The following is an 11910-nucleotide window of genomic DNA, read 5'->3' as shown; positions in this document are numbered from 1 at the left end:
GGAGGATTAACTGAACTCAGCAAACCTGGTTCAGGTCCCTGATGTGTTGTTGAGCCAGCTCCACAATGGCAATTCTACAGGAGTTCGCAGCGGATGCTTTAAACATGGCCTGCAGCAGGGTTACGTCACTGTGACTTCGTTTTCAGTGAAGCTTCTCTGATTTTTCTCCCAGTAGCTGACCTGTTCCCGTGTTCCTCTGGACTCCTTGCTCCAGGCAGCTGAAGCCACCCTCTCTCTGAGTGACCCAGGTTGGACACGCAGCACCAGCTACGGCCCATGGGGAGTGCGGGACTGACCTGTGCACTCGCATCTCAAACAAGGCTGCTGAGAGCAGAAAGGGCTAAAAATCACACGGCTCTGTGGCAGGGAGCGAGCTGTGCACCCGCGTGTGCATGGACTGGGGCCTCCGAGCGCCTGCCGCCTTAGGCCAGACCCCCGAGGCCTTGCCAGATCTGGCCATTGACTGTCTTCTTTTGGGGGACTGCATCATCCATCACCCTCTGAAAGCATCCCCTCTGTAACAGCTGCCTCGGGGCAGTTTTACAGCACCGCAGGCAAACAGGGCACACGAGGGTTGGGCATTGCAAGGAGGAGCGTCTGCTGGTCTCCCTCTTGGTGGCTGTACGTCCATCCCTCTTCCCTTCCCATTGGCAGCCTCATCCTCCCCATTGTTCCTCCTCCAAGGCAGGGGCTGGGGCAGCCTGGGGGATCCCACCTGCAGCAGGACGGGATTTGGGGCTGTGACATCTAGACAAGAGGGGCCAACGGTGTGGGATTCAGTCCAGAACTGCCACCGTAGGAATTCCCTCACCTCACCTCTTCCTATTTCCACTTGTGCAGCGCAAAGACAATGGACTGAGGTTTTTTTCCAGCTGCAGAAGCACAGAAAGCCGTCCAACTTGATGAATGCAGATCCTGAGCGCAACCAGGTTTTATGCAGAAGGAGTTACCGGGGAGCGGGAGAGGCCCTGGTGCAGGGGAATGGATGTGCCTCTCCCAGCCAGTTTGCTCTGGACAGGCTGTTTCCCACTTCCAGCCATGTCCAAGGGGTTTTTTTGCCAGCTTTTCTGCTCCACTGCCTCCCTCCAGCGGCTGCGCCTGCTCGGGATCGCCTGCTCCTCATCCCAGCAGCTCTACGGACCCCAGCACGCAGCAGAGCCCAGTGCCATCGCCTTCTCCTCCCAGCACCACCGGAACTAGTCCCAGTGAATGTTTGTCTTTGGGACATAGAAATAGTCCAATTTACCAAAAGGGGGGTTAAAATAATCAGGGAGGCTCCTCCAACCCTCCACAGCAATAAAACTGGAACCGAGTGAATCGCACCAATTTTCCAGGGGGCTGCGAGATGCAGCCCTTTGTGCCACGGGCCTGGCCAAGCGCTGCGTCACGGAGCTGAGCATCCGTTCCTCTTGTTCCTCTTGACAGATGAGATCGGCAGCGTTTTTCACCCTTTTCCTCCTGCCTCTCTTGGCATCCTTTGAATGTCCTGTTTTACCCCGGAGCCTGTTCAGGAGAAGCTTTAGGGAACCGGTCACGGAGAAACACTCCGGTGCGTCTATCCCTGCCTCCGTACTCGCACCCTGTGTTAAAGGAGGAGCCGCTGCCTGAGCAGCCACACACCATTGACGGTGTCGCACATACACGCTTACTCTCAGGCGCACTTCCTCCTCCTTCAGGCTCCACCATAGGTTTCCCGCAGCAGAGTCTCAGGCAGCAGATTCTATAAAATAATTAATTTAATTGAAAGGTACAGCAGCAAGGACAGCCTGGGCTGGCTGCCTCCAAAGAGTGGGACCCCAAGCAAAGAAATCCCTGGGCAATGACACCCTTGTGATCCTGCCCATCATGTGCCCTTCACGCACTGTCCACGCGCCTTTTGGTCCAATGCTGATTTTTGGTCTGGGGTCTTCTAACATCTCATTGGATTCTTCTCCTGTGCCCAGGCAGGCAGGCTCTTACCTGGTTGATTTGCAGTTTCAAGCCGAGGGTTGGAGCCTCCATATCTTCCGGAGGTTGTAGAGAGGTGGGTGTTGGCCTCTTCTCCCAGGTGAATAATGACAGGACCAGAGGAAATGGTCTGAAGTTGCGGCAGGGGAGGTTTAGATTAGATATTAGGAAGAATTACTTTACTGCAAGAGTGGTCAGGCACTGGAACAGCCTGCCCAGGGAGGTGGTTGAGTCACCATCCCTAGAGGTATTTACGAATCATGTAGATTTGGCACTTCAGGGCATGCTCTAGTGACAGAGATTGTAGGGGTTGTTGGGGTTTTTTTTGGTTTTGGTTGGTTGGTTGGTTTTTTGTGTGTGTGTATGGTTGGACTCGATGATCTCAAAGGTCCTTTCCAACCATGAAGATTCTATGATTCTGGTTTACGCTCCTTGTGCACCAGCACTTGCTGGCGGAACATGGAGAGCTGAAGAGTCCCGGACTTGGGAGAAGCACTACCAAAACATGAGTGTGATATGAACACCTTCCCCATGTTAAAAGACTGAATGCATTAAGACTAAAAAATGACTTAGAAAAAATAACTCTATTGTGGCCTACAAGCTTTAGCAAATCTAGCTGCTTATGCTAAGTAAAGCTAAGCAAACACCACAGATCACACTGTATTATAATCCTAAGTAATTTATTCTAATTAAAACTTACTTATCTATGCTAAACAACTAATATCCCTCAACTTCGGGATGTCCCCTTGCGTGGCTTCGGCTTGGGGAGGCACAACGAGCCGTGGAGCTCGGCACTGGTGTGCTCATTTGCTTTCCTCCCCATGAATCCGAGCCGCTGCTTTTCCTCCTGCTGGGAAAAGCACGGCCACGTCGGTGGCCTTCAGAGGCCCGTTGGTGCAAAGACCAGGAAGCCTTTCGCTGCACCTTTGCAGCTTGCTTTACCTGCACTTCTTTGCTCTTAAATAAATGCGACGCCTGCTTGTAACCTTCCTTGCTGGAGAAATCGGGTCTCCTGGATGAGGAGGAGATGCTCTGCGAGACAGGGAGGCATGTATGCCCTCTGCAGAGCAGGAAATAAACCTCTCCTTGGGCCAGGCCCAGACATCTCTGAGAGCTTTGGAGGCGTTAAAGCCCAATGAACTCACCAGCAGAAATCACCCAATGAATTAACTGCTTCTTTTCCCACAGCAAAGCAAGGTCAGTGCCTTCCTCAGCCTAAGCCATTTTCCTCCCTCAGCGTCTTCCCCTTCTGACTCTTCTGGTCTCTCCTTCCCTTTCTCCACTCCTCTTCCTTCCACCTCTCTCTCTCTGTTCTTCTTTCCCTAATTCCCTTCTGTTTTCTCTCTTCTCTTTGCTGGCCTCTCTCCTCCTCTTTTTCACGCCATCCAACTATACTACAGTCCTCCTCTACCACCCTCGCCCATCCCTGCCCTTCCCCACTCCTCCTCTTCTGCTCCTTGCCTTATTTTTTCTTTTTCTCTGACCTTTCTGGGTTTTCCCACCGTGACCCACGTCACATTTCTGTTCTTTCCCATGTGGATTCCTGCTGCTCTTCCACCGGGCAGGGAGCATGGTGGAGGCCCAGCCTCTCCTGTGTGCTCCAGCACAGCTGCAGCTTTGCTCAAGACCTTGTGTTCTGCAGGAGGTCCAGCTGAGGACCATGTAGGAGCCGGGCTGGCAGTGACTGCAGCACTGAGTTCTCCACCAGCACCCAACATCACCATTACATTGGACGCGAAGCTTAGGGACCACACCAGGCAGCAGCTCCTGGGGATCCACAGAAACCTTCTGGCTGCACCCCCTGCAACCCCTCTTCTCCCGAAGTTGGGTGGCACCTCCATACTCTCCCCGGGTGCCTGCTCCAACGACTCTGCCCTAAAAACACCCCAAACTGGGAGAAGCAGCATTTTTACTTTTGCTTCTCCACCTGACTCAGGCTTCCTCCATGCAGCGAGCAGAGCTTGTGGGGCAGCGAGGACACCCTCTGTGCTCCTGGCACGGAAACCCATCATGGCCATCTAGCCAGCCTGCCTTGAGCACACATATGGGGACCTCTGCTCATACAGAGGTGGCACGTATGAGTTTGGGGCAAGGAGAGCATTGTGTTTGTTACTGCTTTATCTTCATGCACTTCCTTAAGCGCTTGTGATAGGATCTTTCTGAGAACTGAAATTCAGAGGCTCAGCTCTGGCCGTACTGCTTCACTTCTTAAAAAATCACTGATGGCTAGATGTTGTCCCCACGCTTCCTGCCCACGCTTGCAAAAGCTGACGAGATCTTGGGAGATTGTCTCAGCTAGTTCCTTAAGCAGCCCCGGCTGCGTTTCTTCACCTCTTGCTCACCCGTGTAACTGCTTCAAGGCTATTTCATGGCTTCTTTCCTGGTTCCTTGTTAAAGGAGTTATCCCCGACCTGATCCCCACTAACCCTGGGCAGAAGGGAGGATGCAAAAGCAGCACTGTGAACGTCCCAGCTTTCTCCACCTCGTCACTTAATGACTCTTCCGTGGTGAAGCAATGGGCCAAATGTTTCCTTCCTGTTTCTTTTAAGGCAGTTGCACAAATGCAGAGCCTTTCGCGGCCCTTTTTCGTTCTAGTTCATGTTGTACCTTAGCTTTCCAATTTTGCGTCTGCAGTTCTGTGATCATGTCGTTCCGCTCACGTCTTTTGTGTTTTTCCTTCCTCGGGGCCTTCTTTTTTAGTCAGTGGGATGCTGAAGGACTCTGCAGCTGTATTTGCCTCCTCTGAAGCTTCCCCTCTTGCCTCTGTAAGGGAAAACTGGCTGCCAAGGGTTTTAAGATAAGTCTCAGATGTCCTGCTCAGCTCTTCTTGGAGTCACGAGCAGTCCCTCTTAGTTGAAGTTGGATTTTTTTTAACCCTTTTCTCCTTAAAATAGCAACATTGGTCACTTCACGCTGTAGGAACATGAGAAGGGGTGTGCCCAAGGGCCACCCAGCCTGGCTGAATAGAATCATAGAATCATTTCGGTTGGAAAAGACCCTGAAGATCATTGAGTTCAGTTGTTAATGTAGCACTGCCAAGCCCACCACTACCCCATGTCCCTCAGCACCACGTCTGCCCGGCTTTTAAACACCTCCAGGGATGGCGACTCCACCACTGCCCTGGGCAGCCTGTACCAGTGCTCGACAACCCTTTTGGTGAAGAAATTCTTCCTAATCTCCATCCTAAACTTCCCCTGGTGCAACTGGAGGCCATTTCCTCTTGTCCCATCGCCTGTTCCTTGGGAGAAGAGACCGACCCCCCCGGCTGCACCCTCCTTTCAGGGAGTTGCAGAGAGCGAGAAGGTCTCCCCTCAGCCTCCTTTTCTCCAGGCTGAACAGCTCCCTCAGCCGCTCCTCATGAGACTTGTGCTCCAGACCCCTCACCGTCTCTGTTGCCCTTCCCTGGACACACTCCAGCACCTCCATGTCCCTCCTGTAGTGAGGGGCCCAAAACTGGACACAGCCCTCGAGGTGGGACCTCACCAGTGCCCAGTACAGGGGGACCATCACTGCCCCAGTCCTGCTGGCCACACTATTGCTGATACAGGCCAGGACGCTGTTGGCCTTCTTGGCTACCCGGGCACACTGCTGGCTCATATCCAGCTGGCTGTTGACCCAAAGGTGGCCAGCAGGACCCCCGCTGGTCCCTTGTTGGACTACTGCCCCGCACCAGCCTCCCTGGCTGCCCCAGCGGCATGCCAGGAAGGGGTGGGATGGCCGCCCTTGCATTCCACCCAAGCACAAGTGATGGGTCTCCTTGCCATGAGGATGGAGTGGGAGCCGTGGCTGAGCAGTGTCTGCAGGGGTCAAAACCCACGGACCTCCAGGCACGTAGGTTGGAAACCGCCTCCAAGGAGCAACGGGAAGTGAGATGTTCTGGGGACCCTCCATCTTGCTTCCTTTCTGTGGCCAGGAGGAGACCTGGCAATCTTCGTTAAACCCCAGTTCTTCTTCCAGGAGCTGCTGCTGAGATTTTGGCTGCATTTTGTACCTGCCGGTTTAACTTAGGCCTTCCCTCTCCAATCTGGGGCACCCCTAGGGATTCTCCTCCACCCGCTCCTCCTCCATGGGTGCAGGTACCCAGGAGGAGGCTGATGAGGACGTCCCGCAGTTTGGTGGAGCCTGGTTCTGCTCTGTATCCCTGGGAAGCATCCCCCAGCAACCCTGATGTCTCCGTGAGCCTCCCCGGTTTAACACTTTGACCCTCACATCCCACCCCCTTTTCCACTGTTTGCTCCCCCCAAATGATGGGGTTTTTTTCCTCAGTTTTTCCCTTTCTGTAGCTCTTGCCTGTGTTTTTCTGGCTGTGCGTGACATGAGCTCTGCCCCCAGGACACCTGGAGCTCCACCACCACCGCTTTGGGGATGTCTCACACGGGTAGCTGCTCTGAAACTGGACCGAGTGGGGAAATCAGAAAGTCTCCAGGCCTTGCTGACTATTCCTGCTGGACTTCAGCTGAGTCTCCACCAGCAGTACAGAACTGGAAACACTGAGGGCAAAACCATCGCCTTTTATTTTCTTTTCTTTTTTAAAACATATTACAGGAAAGCTCTACGTGCTTAAGGACACCCGTCCACTCCCGGCATGAAGCAGATGCACGTAGATCACTGCAGCAGCACCCACGTTGCACCTCTGCAAAGCAAACGATGCCGTTCATCCTTGCTCCTTGTGTTTCGAGCAAGTGAACAAGAGCAAGGTCAGCCCACATCACAGCAGGTGCCTGCTCTGGAGAAAATCCAGACAATTGCTCCAGGACTTTTCCAGTGCCAAGAGGAGCTTCTCATGGCCACCCCACCCAGCTTGTCCAGCACCAAGGGGACACCAAGTGCTTCCTGGACCATGGTGGCCACACAGTGCATTGTGACATCACTGAAATACCAAACAAGTTGCTAGAAGAGCCCATCAGTGACCAGAGACCACGAAAAGAGTTGCTGAGGCTTGGGACTGCAGGGAGGCAAGGGGAAAAACAGCTGGAAGAGCCCCATCCTCACCACAACAGATGGCTTCTCCCAGGGGAATGTAAAGCACAGTGGTGCAGCCACTTGGGGGTCAGATTGCACTTCCATATGAGTTAACACCTAGTTTTCGGGGATGATGACCCCGACAAACGTAGAATAAGCTGCTCGTCCCTCCCTTCTCCTTCATTTGCCCTCTCCCTCAGGGGAGACATCCACCTCTGCCTTGGCATCACCGGCATCCCCGCCACTCTGCTTTTGTTGCAGTGGTTTGATCTTGGTGTAAATGACGTCAGAGGAGGTGGGTTTCACCTCCTTCTTTTCAAACTTCAGGTTAGCATAGGTCAGGTCCTCGGTCCCCGTCACTGGGGCTGCCTGCAAGAGAGAAAGCGATGAGTAGAGCCCTGGCTTTCCCTTCTGCATCTCCCCTGCTAATTATTTTCCACTGGCACAACTATTTGCACTGCCCGAGTATTATCCAGCTTGCTTGGAGGTGCCACCTATTCAGAAGCTTGTAAGCCCCTATTTAGTAGGAATTAATAAGTGTTTAGGACCACATTTTCAGAAAGCAAAGCTGATTTTACTCTGAAATCCTCTAAACGGGTATTCAACAGCCAGTGGGATTTTTTTTGCAGAGACAAGGAAACAATACATGTGAAGCCCTCCCTGGCTTACCGTGCTGAGCTGATCCCCCTCCACCACTTGCATGCTTACAAACTTTCCTGAAAAAGGAAACATAGTTTAAATAGTAGTTAAAATAATAATAAAGATCATTATTTTAAATGAAGAAAACATCTGCATTGGTCCTGCTCTTGTTGGAGGAGAGGATGGGGCTCTGCAGCTGGCTGGCTCTGAAGATGGCCAAGGGGCAGGAGAGGTTAGCAAGGATTTAAAAGCCCTTGGAAGGGCTGGAGAAGAGCTCTGAGATGGACACTTTTGGAAATGAGGTGATGCACAAGACCTGTTTCACTTGCACCACGGCTTCTGCCATAACTGGGCTCTCACAGTAAGTGGCCAGAGGGAAGGGAGGGGGTAAATCTTCTCTCCACCCTGGGACAGCTTGTCCAGAACGGACTCATGCAGGGAACACCAGAAGCAGTAGGACATTGAAGATGGACATCTCCGAAGCCTGGGCTTGTCCAGATCAGCAGGTGAGGGAGGAGGAGATGCCAACCAGCTCCCACAGGAGACAGAGACTCGGCGTGGGTTCAGCCTTACCTTTTCTGTTCTTTCTGCACTGCCACAGCAGAATGCCAATTATCGGCATGTAAAGAAGTGTCCCAACCGCTAAGCCAAAGAAGATAGACAGCAGAAACTTGAGTCCTGCACACACAAACATCACAGAGACACTCATGAGCCACCATCCCACCATGCAGGGACGCATGCTGCCATTGCCTCTTTTGGGAGGGGTGGTTCTTTTCCAAGCCTAGGCTTCCAGACCCCGAACAACCTGCAGCCCTCACAGTCCTGGGGTGATGACGAAATCCTGCAGGGAATGGTCTTCAAAAACTCATCTGAACTCATCCAAACTCAGACATGAGGGTGGCTGGAGCATCAGAGTGCCTTCCCAGCACCACAGTCTTGTGATGTCTTGACCAGTCTCGACTAGTGCCTACATGTTTGCCAGCAGCTCCCACCTACTCATGGGAAAACATCAGGATGTGTTTTTCCCCTTGCTGCTCGTCTTTCTCCTCAAGGACCCCTCCTGCACCCCACCCTTGCAGCCAGGTGCCCTTCTCAGTGACATCGATCTGAGCTCCCCCAGGGTCACAGCCTGGAAGACAGAACCACAAGTGAGGGGCTGCCCAGAGGCAGAGGACACCCTGCTCCCCACTCTGTTTTGGGGCAAGGACCTGGACCCCACAGCCCCGGCTGTCGCGCCCCTGCCTGCGCACCTCCAGCCACCTCAGCTGATGCGCTGCAGCTGGAGCACGTGGCAGGCCCTATTTTAAGGACCCGATGGCCAAGCAGTTCCATGGTGGGATGCATCTGCCAAAAGAGCTGCCCTGGGTCAGCCCCTCCAGTGCCCAGGATGCTTTCAGGGGAAATGGTGCATGGGGGTACTGCAGGGAGCATTCGTCACAGCATCCTCCTCTGCCTGCCCATGAAAATGGAAGCGGTGACACTTACCGGAAACTGTACCTTGCACGTTATTTCCAGCGTCTGTCAAGTTTAACCTTGTGATGGACACTCTACAGTCACAGATTCCCGTGCTGACTGCAGACACGCTGGCACTGGTGAGATTGGTACAGTTTTCTCCCACAGTTGTGGTGTTGATTTGATTCCCTGCCTCCAGACCTGCAGGTTTGTACCACTTCACTGGGAGATTCTCCAACCAAATCTTGAACCTGCACTTCACGGTGATGTCTGACTCTTCTGTCTGTCTGTCTGTCCCCAGAAGAAAAAAAAGATGTAAGTGATAAGTGAAATGTAAGTCATATCTATGATCTTGCATGGGTCATATGCCCTCAACTGTCCTTTCCTCTAGCAGCTGATGCTCTTTTCCAAATCCGGCTGCTTAAACGTTCCTCAACATTGAATGTTGAAATGCTGCACATTCGTTAGTGCCATGCAACGCTGTGCCGCACACAAGCATTGCTCTGTTTCAGAAGGGATTGAAAACAGGGGAGGATCAGGAGGAAGACACCTTCTCCTCCTCCTCCTGGAGGGTCTTCTGGCACCCAAGCAGGATGTGCCACTGAGGCCACAGGCTCAGGCTCCATCATTTATATCATGGAGCATGAGGTGGGACTGGGGGACTAGCTGTGGGGAAATCAGCCCTAGAGAACCAAAGAAAATGTAGTAGACCCCCCACAGCATCTCTGGCTTCATCTCATCCCCTAATAGTCACTCTGGAGTACTTCAGAATCACTCCTGAACCTCTGAGCTGAAGTCACTTTACACCTTCTCAGCAGAGTCCTCCCTCTCTTCCCTTTCTCCTCTCCCTTCCTCAGTCCCTTCTCTCTGTTCCTGTCTCTTACCATCCTTATTCTGTTCAGCATGTCCGCTCTCAGATATGTTCCTTGTGTTCTCCATCCTGCATGTGTACGTTCCTGTATGTGCTTTGCTCACACCGGTGAAGATGAGCTGGAAAGAACTGTTTTGCATCTCCACACCATCTTTGTTCAGCATTTCTCCATTGTTTTGGGTGGTATTAAAATGCTTTACCTCCACAGCGATGTCGTTCGAGCCTGTCTGGAGCAGGCACTGCAAGACGACATCTAACCCTACTGACACATTGATTGTGGCTGAAATCTGGTGAGCGAGTCCTGCAGAAAAAAACAACCGTGGAGGGTTGGGTTTGTGTTAAGGAATATCCATGTCCTCCACGTAAAGCTGACCCCCTTTGCAGCTGTCAGGCTTATAAGCATCTCTGCTTTTTTCCCCTGTCCCGACTGTTTTCTCTCCCTGCTGCTGAAGGCGATGCTAGTTCAAAGCCCTGGCACCTGAAATTGGGTCCCCAGGGGCAGAGCCCACTGCCTGGGCACAGGCATTTGCAGGAGGGGACCCCTCTGCAAGGCACGTGGCGAGGTGCTGGTGCAGAAGCGGGGTTAAATGCTGCAAGAGGAGAGGAAAAAGCAGCAGCAGCCACGTCCCAAACCCCCTGCAGGTGTATACAAAGAGGGAAGAGTTCAGAGCAGAGGCGAGGGGAGACTCACCAGCGGGCAGCCAGGCGAGGAGCAGCAGGGGCAGAAAGCCGCCAGCCAGCCAGAACTCCATGCTGTCTTCCCGACAGCCTCGCGGTGATGATGCTGGACGCCCAGTGGGATCGGTTAGGAGGTCCTCGTCTCCCTCCGCAGAGTGAGGGTCACTGCTCAGCCGGGGCCAGCTGCAGCCCTGTGGGGGGCTCGCCTTCTCACCGCTTGGCCAGGCAGTTCCCTCTGCACTCGCAGGCTTCCCCTCTCTTCCCCTTCTCTTGCTTCCGCCTGATTTTTATCACCTCTCTTCGTTGTTTGATTCCTCCTGCGGTTTCATCCTGGCCATGTGCCCTCGTCCCTGAGACAGACCCAGATAATGCAGCTGAGCACCGCCGATGGTGAATGACAAGTAAGAGGCCCTCCCCTCCGGACTTATTAATCTCTTCCCACGCTCCTTCTGATGTTTAGTTCTTCTCTGCGCTCGAGTATTCCTCTCCTCTTGCGTCACGATTGCACAATGATGCATACTTGTTGCTTCCTTCCCTTTCATTTCTATTCTAGTTCTCACGTTCGCAAGCACTGATGAAGCCGATTGGCCACAAGGTGAACTCCTTCACACTCTCCCCCATCTCAGAGATGCTGGCACCAAGGATCCTGGAGCAGGCAACACCAGCAGTTATCTTCCAAAGTCTCTGGTGCAGAAGATGGACAGGAGCCATCCTGCTCCATGAGTACTGCACATAAGTACAAGCCTCACCTAGATTGCCCGTACCAAGTTGGATTTTCCACTCCATTAGGATAATTTTCTACATTCCAATTAAGGAGAGAGGGGGAAGCAGAAAGACCGTTACAGAGCTCAGTAAGAACAAGTCAGTGATAGCAAAAGCCATGAGCCCTTCCTTTTCCCCATCTCAACCTCCTCCTCCCTCATGGACCTGCATGCATCTCAACGGGGACTTGGGCTCAGCAAGACCTTCTCTAGTGGGCAGTGTTTTCCCAGTCTTCCCAGCTGCGGCACTGACGGGACTGAAAGTTAACATCTTGCCTACTACCGACTCCACAGAGCTCCTCTCCTTCCAGAGCCCCTTCCAGCTCCATGGCAACATTTCACGACGCTCTCTGCAGAGGAGAAAGGAGAGCGGGAAATTACAATACCGTTAATAACAAAGGGTGCCCTGTATTGTCAGGCAGATACACCATGCTTTACACAATATATAAAGCAAGACGGAGGCTGCAGAATTTCGCAGCAGCTCCCTGCTCCCTTTCCGTGAGCCAGGGAAACTAAAAAGGTGCTCAGGAGCTCCTGCCTGACGTCCTGCCACCGAGGGCTTCCTCTCCTGACTTCTGCAGCACCGTGCAGCCTGTTGTG

At 53.0% G+C, this 11910-nt stretch overlaps 1 protein-coding gene across 2 annotated transcripts; it reads right to left on the bottom strand.

Annotated features, from left to right (window-relative positions):
- Positions 1 to 6430: 6430 nt before the first annotated feature.
- On the bottom strand, positions 6431 to 11044 carry LOC141743172 (uncharacterized). Of its 2 annotated transcripts, none has more exons than XM_074586897.1 (6): positions 10563 to 11044; positions 9885 to 10172; positions 9034 to 9291; positions 8122 to 8226; positions 7579 to 7625; positions 6431 to 7278 (listed from the first exon to the last, which is right to left on the bottom strand). In XM_074586897.1, exons 1-6 carry the CDS (start codon positions 10621 to 10623, stop codon positions 7090 to 7092), a joined length of 948 nt encoding a protein of 315 aa, XP_074442998.1. In that variant the 5' UTR covers positions 10624 to 11044; the 3' UTR covers positions 6431 to 7089. The 2 variants fall into 2 exon arrangements, with proteins under 2 accessions (XP_074442998.1, XP_074442999.1); XM_074586898.1 differs by having other exon boundaries at positions 6440 to 7278; positions 9046 to 9291; positions 10563 to 11035.
- Between the last annotated feature and the right edge of the window lie 866 nt (positions 11045 to 11910).

Source organism: Larus michahellis, chromosome 4 (assembly GCF_964199755.1).
Source record: "Larus michahellis chromosome 4, bLarMic1.1, whole genome shotgun sequence".
In the NCBI taxonomy this organism is placed as follows: domain Eukaryota; kingdom Metazoa; phylum Chordata; class Aves; order Charadriiformes; family Laridae; genus Larus; species Larus michahellis.
This window is presented reverse-complemented; position numbering and strand designations above follow the sequence as displayed.